This window comes from Peromyscus eremicus, chromosome 2 (genome assembly GCF_949786415.1).
Source record: "Peromyscus eremicus chromosome 2, PerEre_H2_v1, whole genome shotgun sequence".
Taxonomy (NCBI): domain Eukaryota; kingdom Metazoa; phylum Chordata; class Mammalia; order Rodentia; family Cricetidae; genus Peromyscus; species Peromyscus eremicus.
In genome coordinates this window covers 54,892,322-54,909,414 of record NC_081417.1, presented here as the reverse complement: position 1 = coordinate 54,909,414, position 17,093 = coordinate 54,892,322, and the positions used below count along the sequence as shown (strand labels likewise).

Below are 17,093 nucleotides of genomic sequence, written 5' to 3'. Positions count from 1 at the left end.
CCTTTCAGACTGCTGGAGGCAGGAAGCCCAAGGCCTGGTGTCAGCCTGATCAGTCTGGTGAGGACTTATCTTCAGAGTCACAGACTGTGGGCTTGCTGTGTTGGCACACATCACCATGGGTCTTTCAAGGCTCACTATCTGCTGCCTGTGGGCTCCCACATAACAAATCACCTCCCGGAGGACCCACCCTTTAATGCTATTGCCTGGAGAGTTAGAGAATTAGAGCTGTGTGACGGTGTATTAGTCAGGGTTCTTGAAAGTAACAGAACTTATAGAACAAATCTCTTTATATGTAGGAAGGGGATTTATTAGCACAACTTACAGACTATGGTCCAGATAATCCAGCAATGGCTGGCTATGAATGGAAAGTCCAAGAATCCAGTAGCTTCTCAGTCTGGAAGGCAGGATGTCAGCTGGTCTTCTGTAGACACTGGAATCCTGAAGAAGTAGGCTCTAAAGCCAGTGAAGGAATGGACTTGATAGCAAGGCATGGGCAATTGCGCAGGCAAAGAGCAAAAGCTTCCTTCAGGAAGTGTGGCCCAGATTTAAGGTGTGCCTTCCTACCTCAAAGATCCGGATTAAAAGAGGATTTACCTACTTCAAATTAAGCAAAAGTCCCTCACAGGTGGAGATGTTTGGGTTTTAGTTAATTCCAGATGTAAGCAAGTTGACAACCAAGAACAGCCATCACAAATACTAACCTAGGCTGTCAACTTGACTGCATCTGGAATCAACTGAAACCCCAGCAGCTGGGCATGCCAATGAGGGATTTTCATGACAGGATCATCTGAGATGGGAAGATCCATCCTGTACCTGGGCCACACTTTCTGGTGGCGGCCCACATGAGAGGACGTGGAAGAAGGGACCTTCGGCCTGTTGCCTCTTGCCCTTACTCTCACAGGCAAGCTCATCTGTCCTGCTGCATAGCAAGGCCCTCAAAAAACTCAAATCAAAACCAAACCCAGTCATCTGGCATGGCAAATAATACAGGCGACGAGCATCAACGATGTGCTTTTTTGTCGTTTTGTTTTTGAAGATCAGGTCTCACTATGTGGCGCTGGCTGTCCTGAATTCAGTGTGTAGATCAGGCCTGCCTCCCTCCCAAGTGCAGGGACTAAAGGCATGTGCCACCACCTCCAAGCCCACCCAGCCCTGCCATTTCAAAGCAGTGCTTTTAAGGGAGGAGGTGCACCTCAGCATTGAAGCTGGAGCCCTCCAAGCATGATGGCTCACACCTTTAATCCCAGGCCTGGGGAGGCACAGGCAAGCAGATCTCCATGAGTTTAAGGCCAGTCTGGTTTACGTAGTGAATTCCAGGCCACTGAGGGCTATACAGCAAGACTCTGTATAAAATAAAAATAATTTTTACTTCTTGTTACTGGAAATTTTGATGAGTCTCTTTTGGGGTGTCACATGCTACCAGGGAAATGGGAGTCCCCTCTCAGAGTCCTTCGTCTCAGTAAGAAGATAATGTAGAACAGACTTACAGAGAAGCTCAACAAAAAATTCATTAGACTTTTTGGTTTGGTTTAGTTTGGTTTTGAAGATCCTACAGTGGAAATGCTGTAAATCTCAGCAGCTAGAGGGAGAAGACAGAGCAGAGGGAGAGAAAAACATGCCTTTTTGTAAAGCCACAGAACAGGAAAGCTGGTTAGACACATCGGAGGAGAGAGAAAGCGTGACCAACCCAGAGAGTCCAGGAAAGCACGTCCAGGCTCTGGCCAGTATCTGAAAGAAAAAGAGATAAAAAGGAAGTTATAGACTGTCATCTTTCTACCCAAGGCAAGAGGTAGACTCCATGCTTCTGACTAGGAGGAAATAGCTTTCACTTAATGGTCCGCAACAGAGCCCAGATTAAGGCAACTGCAACACTCCCACCTCAGCAAGAGGTAACCTTAAAATCATTTACAAGGAGGGCTAAAACCAAGGAGTGGATATACCTTTTCAGGATGGAAAGCCAGGGACTTGTATTCAAATCTGGTCACCATCATGAATTAGTGTCTGAATTGGAGTTTTGGTCACATTCTCACTTTTACCTTCCACATGGGAGTGGTTATTTAGGAAGAAATGAGAAATCAGGGCTCCCATCTAGTGTTCCTGGCCTGAGAACAAGGACATTCCCTACTTCTGGCCAAGGACAATAATGGAGCTACTCTGTGGTGATAATTGTGTTCCCCAATATATTGTGCATCCTAATAAACATACCTGGGGTCAGAGAACAGAACAGCCACTAGATATAGGCCAGAAAATGGTGGCATACATGCCTTTAATCTTAGCATTCTAAAGGCAGAGATCCATCTGGATTTCTGTGAGTTCAAGACCACACTGGAAACAGCCAGGCATGGTGACCCAAGCCTTTAATCCTGGGAAGTGACGGTAGGAAGCAGAAAGGTATATAAGGCCTGAGGACCAGGAACTAGAGGCTAGTTAAGCTTTTAGGCTTTTGAGCAACAGTTCAGCTGAGATTGATTCAGGTGAGGACACAGAGGCTTCCCGTCTGAGGAAACAGGATCAGCTGAGGAATTGGCAAGGTGAGGTGGCTGTGGCTTATTCTGCTTCTCTGATTTTCCAGCTTTCACCCCAATAACTGGCTCAAGGTTTGTTTTTAATAAGATCTTTTAAGTTTCTGTCTAGTCCATTCCCATCTTCTGTTCTCATCACTGTGTGTGCCTGTGTGTGGCAGGAGCAGGTGTGTTACAGCATGTGGTTGGAGGTCACAGGGCAACTTTGTGATTTTGGTTCTCTTCCATTTTTATGTGGCATCCAAGGATGGGACTCAGGTTGCCAGGTTTATGTAGCAAGTACTTTACCTACTTGCTGATCCACCCAGTTGGCCCTCTTTTTATTATTTTGAGGCACTCTCATTAAATTTCCCACACTAGAATTTACCGTTCTCCTGCCTCAGCCTCTCCAGGGGATAGGATTACAGTTCTGAGCCACCAGGCCCCAGCTTCAAACTTTAATCCTACCAAACCTGGATTTTTGTTAACTTTTTTTTTTCTTTTTGTTTTTTCAAGACAGGGTTTCTCTGTGTAGCTTTGGAGCCTGTCCTGGAACTCACTCTGTAGCCCAGGCTGGCCTCAAACTCACAGAGATCCGCCTGGCTCTGCCTCCCGAGTGCTGGGATTGAAAGGATTAAAAGGATTAAAGAGATCAAAGGTGTACACTACCACTGCCCGGTTTTTGTTAACTTTTTTAATGATTTGTGTCAAATCATTAACCTCTGTACGTCTTAATTCCCCTACTGTAAAACGAGGATTAAATCCTTTAGCCTCTGTATGTCTTAATTCCCCTAATGTAAAATGAGGATTAAAAAATAAGTTAATCACTGGACGGTGGTTGGGCACACCTTTAATCCCATTAATCCCTTTAATCCCTTTAATCCCTTTAATCCCAGCACTCCGGAGGCAGAACCAGGCGGATCTCCATGAGTTTGAGGCCAGCCTGGTCTACAGAGCAAGATCCAGGAAAGGCACAAAGCTACACAGAGAAACCCTGTTTCGAAAAACAAAAACAACAAAAACTAACCATTAAAGGAATGTTTCAAACAAGATGATTTAGGGGATTAGTTCTGAGGACCATCTTGTCTGGTAAACTGGTGGCTACAGTTTTTATGTATAAACTGTGGGGAAAGGTGTTAACCCAGTTAACTAGCAAACTGTAGCAGGGCTGGTTTTGTCCTTACTGGGACAAAGGCCAATTGGTTTGCTGCAGCTGCATCAAGAATCAGGGGCAGTATGAGATCTCAAGGCCTCCCCCCGATCTTTAGCTATAAAAGCAGTAAAAATTCTAAGGCTCATTTTCGAGACTATAGAGAACTTTATTTTCGAGACTATAGAGAAGTTTTATTTATTTAGTTTTTCGAGACAGGGTTTCTCTGTGTAGTTCTGGTGTCTGTCCTGGATCTCGCTCTCTCGCTCTGTACATCCGCCTGGCTCTGCCTCCCGAATGCTGGGATCAAAGACGTGCGCCTGGCTAGAGAACTTTTTGTAAATTTAGGAATCCATCAGTAAGGCCTTTAATTCTTATTGTCATCGCCAGGGTTAACTAGCAGCGTCACAAACCGAATAAATGAGAAACCACATAGCCACACTTTACTGTAGGTTAAATGGAGTCAGATCTTCACCAGTGAGAATGAATAAATCCTTGGTGTTCTCTGAAATCTCTTAAATACGAATTTAATGTTGAGCTGAAAACGAAATAGAATGAAAAAGGGTGTGTGTGTGGAGGGGGGGGGATAAGCTGTCCTTTCTCGAAGTCAGCAGCTTCCTAATTCCTCCCTCCGCCCACCCCTGGCGAGAGCCTCGGGGGAGCTGAGGCCAAAGTCGAACTTCATTGTTCACGGGACACTCTCCAGAAGAGCCCGTTGGACGCGCATGCGCAAAGTGCGCTCTTTGTGCCCAGCTGCTGCAAGCCGCTTGTTTGTGTCTTGCCTCCGGGCGCGGAGGCGGAATCGAGGGCGTGGCCTGGAAGGCGCGTTCTGATTGGGCCGCCGCAGGGAGGTGGGCGGGAACGGGGCGTGGCCTCGGGTAACAACACTCGCGGCCGCGGCCCCGGCTATTTGTTGCTGCGCCGCCTCGCTCGAGTCATGGTCCTTGCTCCGAATCTCCCAGCAGCAGCAGCCGCCACCGCCACCGCCTCCCCGTGACACCCGCTTCCCGTCTTCTGCCGAACCCCGAGCCTCGCCGCGCCATGACCGTCGTCTCCGTTCCGCAGCGAGATCTCACTCTGGGCGGCCGCCTGGCGCCGCTCGGCTTCCTCGGGGCCCTCCCGATGGTGAGCCCGGCCCCGCCGCCCTTGCCGCGCCTTCCGGACCCGCGCGCGCTGCCACCCACCCTCTTCCTGCCGCACTTCCTCGGGGGAGACGGCCCGTGCCTGGCCCCCGCGCCTCGCACCGCCGCGCCGTCCGGATGCAGCTTGGCCCCGGCGGCCGCCCCGCGGGCGGCGCCCAAGAAGCGGCGGAAGAAGAAGGTGCGGGCCAGCCCGGCTGGACAGCTCCCCAGCCGCTTCCACCAGTTCCAGCAGCACCGGCCGAGCCTCGAGGGCGGCCGCAGCCCGGCCCCGGGGCCGATCGCCGCGCAGGAGGAGCGAGGCCCAGCGGCCACAGCCCTGCTGCACAGACAACCCCCGCTCGGCAAGGAGGTAGGGCCGGTGGGGGCGGGGCGGCTGTTTACTCGGGAGGGAAGTTTCCGTGACGCTCGCTGGAGTCGCGGGGCGGAAGCGGGGTGGGGGGGAACTCGGGGGGGGGGGGGGAGTCCAGGACCGCTGCGCTGGCGCCGCCCATTGGCTCCGAAGCCAGCCAATGGGAGCAGCGGCTGCGGCCCAGCAACAGCCCGCATTTAGAAGGTTGGCGGCGTTCCAGGGGGTTTCAGCGTTCGGGGCCCGCGGACTCGCGGAGGGCTGACGTCAGCCCGCTACGTGCGGCGCTCTGGGGCGCTCATGAAGGTGGTGCTGGGTGGGGGCGGAGGCGCAGGCGCCGTGCCCACTGGGGCACCCGGGCCGGACCCACGCGCGGCCTGACCCACAGAGGCCGCCGGACCTGGGGTTTTGGAAGTTGGCGGGAGCGTGTGTCGTGGGTCAGATGACCGACTCGAATGTGTCCCAGCCCCCCCGTGCTGTGAGCGGTGCCCAAAATGAGTTTTAGAAGTTAGCAAAATGAACTACGCCGATTAACTGATTTGGATAATGTGGATAAAATTCCCTCGGGGTTAGAGGGATTTGAGAGTAGTCTTAGCCAAAAAAAAAAAACACCCCAAAAAAACCTTTGCCATGCTATTTGAAGGATTTATTCTTCGTTGATACCATTATCAAAAAACAGTCATCGTACTGAAACTTGGACTTGATCGAGGTGTGCCCGTGGAGGGGAATCAAAATTACAGATTTTAAAGTGTTTTTATTTTTTTTAATTAATTTATTTCAGTTTCAGTTTTTCAGACAGGCGCTTATGTAATCTATATTAGCTTAGAACTCACTGTGCAATTGAGAATAACTGATAATTTAGCCCCCGCCCCCACTCCCCAAAATTCTGCGATTACAGACGTGCAGCACCACATCTGCTAAGATTAGATCTAAGATTGTTTTGAAGTATTAATCTAAAAGGCCTGGCCACGAAGATGTTATTCTTCAAAGGCAGTATTGAAAGGGGAGGCTGTTCCACCCTTAACGATGTGTGGGGTGGGTGGGTGACCTCCGTACTTAGCTTTCGGTTTTTGTGTCTTTGCTATCATGCAAGTACGAGAAAGGCGAGAATCTAAATTGTAGAAGTTCTTGTTTGACGAAAATTTCTGTAGGTTCCAGTTTTGGTTAGGAAAGTTACTACAATGAGCAAAAGTTTTTGTTTTGTTTGTTGGGGGATGAGTCAGTTTACAAGTTTAGCCAAGTAGCCCAGGCTGGCCTAGATCTCCTGCTTCTTTCTGCTTTACAGGCCTCTTGGCAGAGCTTAAAAGATTTTTCATAGCCAGGCGGTGGTGGCGCACCCCTTTAGTCCCAGATTTTGGGAGGCAGAGCCAGGCTGATCTCTGTGAGTAACAGCACAAGCCAGATGGTGTAGGCCTTTAATCCCAGCACTCAGGAGGCAGAGCCAGGTGGATGGATCTCTGTGAGTTCGAGGCCAGCCTGGTCTACAGAGTGAGATCCAGGACAGGCACCAAAACTACACAGAGAAACCCTGTCTCGGGAAAAAAAAAAAAAAAAAGGAAAAAGAAAAAGATTTTTCATGAAAGGCATACAGGAACATTTTTCTAACCCACAGAAGACACTTGCTTGTTACAGTTGCTTACAGTTAGATAAGATGGACATAGTTACTTTGAATTTTTTGTTTGATATTTTACTTTATATGTATGCTGATAACAGCATTGATTTTCATGTTTTGAGTAGCAACATATTTGGAAACCTAGTAACAAGCACAACTAATACATAAATACTTAGTTGAAACTGGATTAAATTCTAGAGGAATTTGAAAGATGATATGCAAAATATATGATCTAAAGATAACTTTTAAACTGTGTTCACTTTTGTGTTCCTTTGTAGGTTTTAAAATCAAAAATGGGAAAATCGGAGAAAATTGCCCTTCCCCACGGCCAGCTTGTGCATGGTACACACTTGTGTGAACAACCAAAGATAAACAGACAGAAAAGCAAGTATAACTTGCCACTAACCAAGATCACCTCTGCAAAAAGGAATGAAAATGACTTTTGGCAAGATTCTGCTTCCCCGGATAGAATGCAGAAGCAGGAAAAAAAGCCTTTTAAAAATACCGAGAACATTAAAAACAACCATTTGAAGAAATCAGCATTTCTAACAGAAGTGAGCCAAAAGGAAAATTACGCTGGAGCAAAGTTTAGTGATCCACCTTCCCCTAGTGTTCTTCCAAAGCCTCCGAGTCACTGGATGGGAAGCCCTGCTGAAAATCCCGGCCAAAGCCGGGAACTGATGGCAGTGCACTTGAAAACACTCCTAAAAGTTCAGACTTAGATTTTAGTTTTCAATATGTATGTTAAACATAGATTTTTCCCAAATCCTTGGACTCTAAAAGGAAATGGATACAGCAGTGGAAACTTGCCAGCAGATGAGCTTAAGTCACACATAAACAGCTTGTATTATATTTTATATTTTGTAAATACTGTATACCATGTATTATGTGTATATTGTTCATACTTGAGAGGTACATTATAGTTTTGTTATGAAAGTATGTATTTTGCCCTGCAGATGTGGTGGGTGTTTTGTATATATACAGTGGAGATATTTTAAGTGGGTGCTTACAGCACATGGAAGACTGTTTGCACAGGTACTGACATTTTCTAAGAACAGCTGTCATATCTCAAAAGTTAAGATCTAAATGTGAAATTCATGTACTACTGAAGGTTAAATTTGACACAATCACTGTAAACATGGAGTTTGTCTGTGTTTCTCTAAATTGACTTGCCTTTTAATCTGTAATTACTAGAAATTTTCCTATTTTTACCAAACTTGAATTCTGGATATCAGTATGTAGCCATTATTGAGATTTAAAACGCCTCAAGTTTTAAATGCCAACAAAATTGGTTGTAATCAAATTTTAAATCAATAATAATTTGGCCTCCCCCCCTTTTAAGCTAGTCTTGGCTTTTTGTGTATGACTGCTGACTGAATGGATGTGTGAGCAGGTGACTTCATGATTGGACTTTGAAATTCTTACAGTCTTTACCAATCTTACTACAAAATTTAATTGAACCTACCTCTGAGAGCAAGAATTTCCCATCTTAGAAGTAAAGCAGGTTTAAATATAGGCAATTCTGACAGGATCTCATGTAGTACAGGCTGACCTAGAGCTCAGCTGTAGAGGTGAGATAACCTGGAACTTGGGATTCTGCCTTCAGTTCTCTGGTGCTGGGATTGTTGGCATGCACCACCGCCCCTGGCTGATGTGCTAGGGATCAAACACGGGGCTGTGTGCATCCTAGGCAAGCTCCCTACCAGTCAACTATCTAGGTCTGGAATATGTAGGTTTTCGGGGTTGTGTGTGTGTGTGTGTTTGTTTTTTGAGTTTCCCATGCTGTCCTTGAACTTGTCTCATGGTCTAGCAGGGCTGAAACTTGTCTTTTTGCCTGGGCCTCCTGAGGAGCTGGTATTAAAAAGGTAAGCTCCCACACCTGACTTAGAATTTACTTTTATATATATGAACTATTACTGCTTGACTTACGTGCTTTTTTAAAATTTTTATATAACAATTAATGTTTAATTATGTGCATGTGAGTGCAGTGCCCTTGGAGGCTGGAGGAATTGGATCTCTGGAGCTCCAATTGCAGATGGTTGTAGGCCACCCGTGCTGAGGAATGAACTCAGAAGAGCAGCAGGTGCGTTTAACTGCTGAGCTCTTGAATGCCCCTACATTTTTCAGCGAGAAACTACTTTTTATATATTAAATTAAAGGGATGGGGAAAACGGCTCTGAGGGTAAAAGGGCTTGCTTGGAAAGCCTGATTTTGATCCCTGGAACTCACTTAAAGGTGGAAGCAGAGAGTTTACTACTTGTGTGCTATGGCACACAATAACCAAACAATTGTTGCAGTGTTAGATGGAGACTTTAGAATTTAAAGCTTACATGAAGGTAAACGGCAGTTGGACAATGAAATAATCAAATTTCTCAATAGTGTATGTGCGTGATGCTTAAACTGGAGAGATTTTTAAAAGTCGAACTCTATATATGGGGGCTTCGGTTGTAAAGCCAAGGCTTATTCTAAAAGTTTTCCTGAGCAGTCCACAAATACACGAGTCAATGGGTAAAGGCACATGGCACCAGCTTGAAGACCCTGGAAGCCACGAGATGGACAACCTCTGTCTGCAGGTGATCCTGTGACCTCTCAGGCACCATCCCCAACTAAAAAAAATATTGGAAGGTTTGGGGAGATGTCTGTGTAAGCTTGAGGACCCAAATTTGCATTCCTAGCAGACTGAGCCAGTGACCTTGTAATCATGGAGGTGGGAAGGGAGACAGAAAGATCCCAGTGCTCACTGGCCAGCCAGCTCAGCAAACCTGTGAGCCTCAGCTCCTGCAAGCTGCAATGGGTCAGCAGGTATAAGTGCTACTGCACAAACCTGACAACTTGAGTTTCATCCCTAGAAGCCATATGAAACAGACTCAAAAGTTGTTCTCTGACCATGCCCTTGGAATGGTACATGTCCGCTACATATGTACACACGAGGTAGGGAGCCATCGAGTAAGGTACACACATGAGGGTAGACAGTTTTATGTTTGGCCTAGTGCTGTTCCAGTGCCTGTATCCTAGTATTCAGAAGTTGCAAGCAGGAGGAGGGTACTTGTCTCAGAAATAGGTCATGGTAGCACTTCAGTGACGCCAAATGCCAAGACCAAGATACTGTGGTCCCTTTAAAACCAGTAACGTGGAGGTTCTTACACATTATTCGCCAAGTTCTTGAGCCACTTTGACTTGTAGTCTTGACCCCCTCAGACCAGTTTGTGTAGCTGACCTTCAGGAGGTACTCCACTGTCCAATGAAGCAGTTTTGACTTTATGATGCTAGTTACAGCTGATTTTTCAGCCCCAGCAGACCACCTGTTCTCTTGGTAAAGCCAAGTTCACATTTCAGTGGTGCCATCTGCTTGATCACAGATGATTCTTCAGCCCCAACTGACCAGCGGCCACAGATTCCAGAATATCACTCAGTGGTTCCTCAGAGTCTGCTTTTGTCTGGAACTTAAGCCAAGCCTCTCACCTGACTTCCCTCAAAGGTGGACTGTAGGGCCAGGCATGGTGGCCACCACTTTTAATCACAGTACTGGAGAGACAAGCAAATCTCCTGTGAGTTCAAGGCCACCCAGGCTCTGTCTCAAAACTAAACTCCCAAATTGCTTTTGGTCATGCTGTTTACCATGGCAACAGAAACATGAGCTCTAAATGTTAATGCTGAGAAGAAACAGATCCAGGGCTCCACTGCAGTGTTTCTCCCCCTGAGCACCATGGCCAGAACAGCTCTGGAAAGGGAGTAACTAAACACCCACCCAGTGGCATGGGTGATCAAGAGTGGCTGACCGACGAGATTCCTGGGTCTGATGGTGCTGGCGCAAAGCCAACAACCCCCACCCTGTTCCTGGTTCACAATGGCGTGCTGGGGAGAAGTGTGTACCAAGTGTGGCATTACAGAAAGAGAAGCCAGTTTTGCCAGTGAAGGTGGACATTTAGCTTTCTGTTGCTGCAATAACCAACATGACAAAAAAGGAACTTGGGGCTGGGTCTGGTGGCTCACATCTTTAATCCCAGCAATCAAGAGGCAAATGGATCTTGGAGTTTTGAGGCCAGTCTGGTCTACATAGCAAGTTTCAGGCCAGACAGGGATGCATGGAGAGGTCCTGTCTCAAAACAAGAAGAAAAGTAACTTGGGGAAGCAAGGATTCATTTTATTTTACAACTCAGGTCACAGTCTGTCACTGAGGGAATTCAGGGCAGGCCACCAGAGGCAGGAACTGAAGCAGGCCATGTAGGAACACTGTTTACTGGTTTGCTCCCAATGACTTGCTCAATCTCCCAAAACGGACTCTTCCCCCAAGTTTCCATCTCAGACCTCTGGAAGAAGTAGAGGGGCTTTGGCAGTCTACTTTGTCATGTATCATCATTAATGTCTACTGAACCCACCCCTCACCCAAAAAAGTTATTTTTGTTTGGTTTTAAGCCACGGTCCCACATTACTGTAGTCCCGGAGTTCACTGTGAGGCCTGCCTCAGAAGGCATGCATTACCACATCCAGCTCTAAAAGGCAATCTCTGTGTGTGTGTGTGTGAGAGAGAGAGGGGGGCGGAGCTGAAGAGTGAATCCTGGGCTTTGGGCATGCTAGCAAGCATGGTACCATTGAGTTATATGTCAACCTCTCCGATTTTTCAGTTTGAGACAGGTCTTTCTACGGAGACCAGACCGCCTTGAGTTTGTGGTCCTCTGCCTGTGCCTCCCCACTGTTGGAATTAGAACCATGTCCAGCAGTAGTCTGGGTGTATTAAATGCATTGTTGGGGCTGGGAATACTGTTCACTGTTAGAGTTCTTGTCTACCATGCAAGAGACTCTAGCTTCAATTTCCCATACTGAAAAACAAACAAAAATTGAAGAACCACTAAATTATCTGCCAGACCTAGTGGTACATACCTATAATCCCATGCCATAAGCCCTCTCCCGTACGCATACACACAATGAATTTTCAACATTAAAAGTACCTGTAAATATTACAGACCATCCTCCAGAGCTGCTTGTGTGTACACAGGTACTTCAGTTACAGAGAATTCCCTAAGATTAGAGTTAGTTAACCCATCAAATGTGAATTGAGAATGTGTTCCTGGCAGTCTCCTATGTTGGGAGAAAAGATGGCAGGTCAAAAGTATTTTCCTTTCATCTTCAGAATTTGTTCTTCATTTTTAAAAATTCTTAGTTTTTGTGTATGAGTTTTGCCTACATCTATGTCTGCATCACATGCGTGCCTGCTACCCACAGAGGCCAGAAAAGGGAGTCAGGTGATCCTTGGACTAGAGTTATGAATGTCTGTGAGCTGCCACGTGGTTGCTGGAAATCGAACCTGCTCCTTTAGCCTTAACTGCTATGCCAATCTCTCCAGACCCTGGGGTTTTTTGTTGGTTGATTGGGGTGTGTGTGTGTGTGTGTGTGTGTGTGTGTGTGTGTGTGTGTATTGTTTGTTTGTTTGTTGTTTTAAATAGGTCTCATTGTCCAAATTGGCTTGGAAAGACGGACCTCCTCCCTTCACTTCCTGATTTCTAGATTACAGGCATGCACGTGCCTGGTTGTTTTCAGTTTTATTTTTCATTTTTCTAACAAAATTTTTTCCCCTTGTATTTTTGTTTTCAGATTTTTTTTTAAGTAACAAAACTTGTTTTTTACACTTTTTGTCTTATTATTTATTTATTGATAGACAGGGACTCCTATAGCCCAGGCTGGCCTCAAACTCAGGATTCCAAGTGCTAGGATTGCTGGCATGTGCCACAATGCACGGTTGTTTTTTTCCTTTCAGTAAACATTTGATGACTTTCAGTTATCTCCAACATAGCTCAGCTGTAGAGTGCTTACCTAGCATTGGAAACAAACACTCTGCCCCCTACCCCAAAAGCTATGTGTGGGAACCACAGATTGCCCAAGGCGTTTGAACAGGAGATTTTGGGTGGTGGTGGTAGTTTTTGCTATTGCTGTTTGGTTTTGGTTTTGATTTTTTTTTTCTTTTTCTTTTTTTTTTTGGTTTTTTGAGGTAGGATTTCTCTGTGTAGCTTTGCACCTTTCTTGGAACTCACTCTGTAGCCCAGGCTGGCCTCGAACTCACAAAGATCCACCTTCCTCTTCCTCCTTAGTGCTGCTGGGATTAAAGGCATGCGCCACCATCGCCAGGCCGGTTTTTAATTTTTGAGATAGGGTCAAAATGGGTATTACAGACATGGACTGCCACACCCAGGGGAGCAAGAAGATATTTTGGTATTTACTTGAAAACATAAAATCATAGAGGGCTTTGGTTTTGATCCTGTTAAGGCTGGATGTGGTAGCTTATGCCTATAATCCTATCTATTCTAGAGGTTGAGCAGGAGATCAAGGCCTTCCTAGATGATATAACTGATTTAGAATTAGCAATATCCTCTCTTAAAACAAAAAAATTTAAATGGGGCTGATAATACGCTTACTGGTGGAATTCTTGCCAAACATACACAAGGCCCTAAGTTCATTCTTCAGTATTATCCAAAACATACTAACACCCCCTACCCAACCTTGGACAAGTTACTTTTAGGGTATTCTTGTTACAAAACAAGGGCTCACACTGGTTCTGTAAGGGAGGTTGGCCCCCCTCAGAGTCAGTACAGGACACACCCAGATACCAAATTCTCAGCACCAAGGAGATTTATTATCCAGGATGGGCAAATGGGTGGGGGTAGGGGGTAAACAGCTGCAAAGGCAGCAGCAGCAGCAGCAGCAAGCAGGTTTTTTGCAGTTGAGGGTTTTTAAGGGGAAAAGGGGGCAGTCTGTGCTAGGGTGAGTTGGTAAATCCTGATTGGACAGGTTAGGTAAATAGTGAATTTTGATTGTTGGACCTTGGTGTTTTGTCTCAGGAATGAGTCACTGGCCAAATAAGGGAATGGACTTTGGGAGCTAGCTTTAGGATTGAATCTACAGTTTAGCAAGAGGGAGAAGGGTAAAAGGTAAACCCTGCCGATTCCATGTTTTCCCTGCTCTGGCCTGCTAGAGCCCTTCAGGTTCCTTACAAAGGTGAACAAAATAAAGCTTACTCTTCAAATATTAGGCTGCTCTTAAATGACACAAGAGGCTAGTCTTCAAAGATGGAATTGCCTTTCTCCCCACTTCCCATGGCTCTTAGAGCCACTGCGCATTCAGACCAATATCCCTGTGTGTATTTTACTTTTCTTTTGTTTTCAATTTTGATTCAAGTTTCACATAGCCCAGGATAACCTAAAACTCTGGAGGCATCTGAGAATGACCTAAATTCTTGATCTTCCTGCCTCTTCCTCTCAAATGCTTGGGTTACAGGCATGTGCCAATCTGGGGGTTTCAATAAGAATAGTCCCCATAGGCTCATAGATTTGAATTTTTGGTCATCAGGGAGTGGCACTACTTGAAAGAAGGTGTGGACTTGTTTGAGTAGGTGTGGCCTTCTCGAAGGAAGTGTGTCATGGGGTGGGCTTTGTGGATTCAGAAGCCCAAGCCAGGGCCAGTGTCTCACTCTTCCTGCTGCCTGCGGATCCAGATGTAGAACTCTCAGCTACTTCTCCAGCACCATGTCTTCTTGCGTACCACCATATTCCTCCCCACAATAGTAATGCTCCCTGCCATGGTGACAGTGGACTAAACCTCTGAAACTAAGCAAGCCCCAAGGAAATGCTTTCTCTTATGAGTTGCCAGGATCATGGTGTCTCTTCACAGAAATAAAGCACAGACTAAGACAGCCACCATGCCTGACCCTAAGATACAGTCTATAATGATAGAAGGCAACTTTACATGATACACAGCCAACTTTCACCCAGGGCCACAGCCCACGCTTGTTAAAATGTATTTACTTGTTAGCATGCACACCACAATATGCTTATGAAGGTCAGAGGACAATTTTTGGTCACCAGGCTTGCAGAACAAGTGCTTTACCCACTGAACCATCTGGCTGTCCCTCCATATGCATTTTACATGGATTGAGTTCTCTGGCTTTCCTCTAGACATTGTTTTAGCTTTAAGATTATTATTTTTGGGGGGGTTATTTTTTTTTTTTTTAAGATAAGAGTTTTACTGTGTGGTCGTAGGTGGCCTGGAACTTGTAAAGGCTACTTTTGCAAAAGACAGGGCACAGTGCTTAGGGAAAGAACTCTGAATGGACCTTCCCTCAGCTTTCCAGTTGTGTCCGTGTGCCCCTGTAACTCATCCTTCTGCATCCTGGCCTCCTTATTTGGAATGGCATTGTTTTATGTAGATGTGGTCAAATACATGAATGAATAACTTAAGAGAGCAGTTCCAAGCACACAGTAACAGTCGAAAATAGTTGAAGGAATCCCCTAGAAGACAAGCCTCCAGGCACACCTATGAGGGACTGTTTAGCTTCTGAGCATGCTGGTCCAGAATTACGTTGGTTAGGTTAGTTGAGGAGGAAAGGCTATGGTGAGAATGGCCCCCATACGCTCCTATATTGGAGTGTTTGGTTCCCAGTTTGTGGACTATTTAGGAAGAATTTGGAGGTGTGGCCTTGTTAGAGGAGGTGTGTCACTGGGAGTGGACTTTGAGGTTTCAAAAGCCAAACAAGACCCTGTGTAGCACAAATCTTAAAAGGTCTTATTAATAAAAACAAACCCAGAGCCAGGTATTGCAGTGAACGCTGAAAGATCAGAGAAGCAGAACAAGCCACATCCAACTTCACCTTGCCAATTCCTCAGCTGATCTTGTTTCCCCAGACTGGAAGCCTCTGAGTCCTCACCCAAATGAATCTCAGCTGAGCTGCTGCTAAAAGCTGAAAGCTTTAAAAAGGCTCTAGTTTCTGGTCATCATGCCTTATATCCCTTTCTGCTTCCTGCCATCACTTCCTGGGATTAAAGGCATGTGTCATCATGCCTGGCTGTTTCCAGTGTGGCTTTAAACTCAGAGATCCAGGCGGATCTCTGCCTCCAGAACGCTAGGATTAAAGGCGTGTGCTATCACTGCCTAACCCTATGTTTAATATAGTGGCTGTTCTGTCTCTGACACCTGGATAAGTTTACTAGGGTACACAATATATTGGGGAACACAATATCACCATAGTCCTGCTCTCTCTGCCTGCAACTTTCAGACTAGCTTTTAGCTCCTGCTCCAGTGCCATGCCTGTCTGCCTGCCCATGCTCCCCACCATTGTGGTCATGGACTGATTCTCTGAAACTGTAAGCAAGCCCTCCGTTAAATGCTAACTTTTAAAAATTGCGTTGGTCATTGTTTTGTCACAGTGAAAGTTGGCAGTAACTAAGACAGAACTTGGTACCAGGAGTGGGATACTGCTGTTGCAGGCCTGGTCATGTCGTCTGTTGGAAGAATATGGAAGACCTTAGGGCTTTGGACTGGAAAAGTGGTTGAATGCTCTAAGTGGGGATTAATCCATCCTAGTAGGAGCATGGAAGACAGTAGTGCTGAGAGCAAAGTGAACTGTGGAGGTCCAGCTCCAGAGCTTTCAGAGGGCATGAATACTGGAGACCATTCTGTGACATTTGGGGAAAGAATATGCCTGATTTTTGCCCTTGCCCAAAAAAATCTGCCTGAAGCTAAATTGAAGAGTTTTGGACTAATGCTATTGGCAGGGGAGATTTCGAGATAGCCTATTTGTTGTTGTTGTTGTGGTGGTGGTGGTGGTAGTTTTTGTTTTTGAGACAGGGTTTCTCTGTGTAACCTTGGCTATCCTGTAGACCAGGCTGGCCTTGAACTCACAGAGATCCACCTGCCTCTGCCTCCCAAGTACTGGGATTAAAGACGTGCACCACCACTGCCCAGCAAGACAGTCTAGTATTGACTATGTCTTGTGGCTATTAGTAATCATGCTTACGCAGAACTACAATGAAAAGAGTAAGCGAGGCAGAAAGAGACATAAAACGTACAGTTTGAAGAAAAAAAGAACACCAGGAAAGGTAAAGCTAGAGCCAAATCTTGTGCTCAAGTAGATGAGAAATGTAAAGAAAAGCCCAGAGCTTCATGGAATGAAGGTGCCCTCAGGGTGAGCTACCACTCTTGTAATCAACTTCTGTTTTAGGTAGGATTATTATTGGGTGACAAAACACCATGACAAGGCAACTTGTAAAAGAAAGCATTTAAATGGGGACTTGCTTCCGTTTCAGAGAGTGAGTCCATGACCATCATGGCAGGGACTGTGACGGCAAGCAGACAGGCGTGGTGTGGAGAAGTAGTTAGGAGCTCACCTCTGATCCATACGGTATATTGAAGAGGTGGAGGCAGGAGCACTAGGGAAGCAGTCCAAGAGAGAGAAGTGTGTTGCAGTCCGAAAAGCTGAAAGGAATGGGAAATACAAAGAGCCATCTAATAAGCCCTTTGATGGACATTGGGCATGGACAAGTTGGATTTGGAGTTCGCCCTGCTGGTTTTTAGT

General features: G+C 46.0%; 1 protein-coding gene across 1 annotated transcript; it reads left to right on the top strand.

Moving 5' to 3' along the window:
- The first annotated feature begins 4,503 nt into the window (after positions 1-4,503).
- Positions 4,504-8,092, top strand: Pnrc1 (proline rich nuclear receptor coactivator 1). The gene is made up of 2 exons (XM_059254082.1): positions 4,504-5,142; positions 7,030-8,092. Exons 1-2 carry the CDS (start codon positions 4,693-4,695, stop codon positions 7,471-7,473), a joined length of 894 nt encoding a protein of 297 aa, XP_059110065.1. The 5' UTR covers positions 4,504-4,692; the 3' UTR covers positions 7,474-8,092.
- Positions 8,093-17,093: the final 9,001 nt, after the last annotated feature.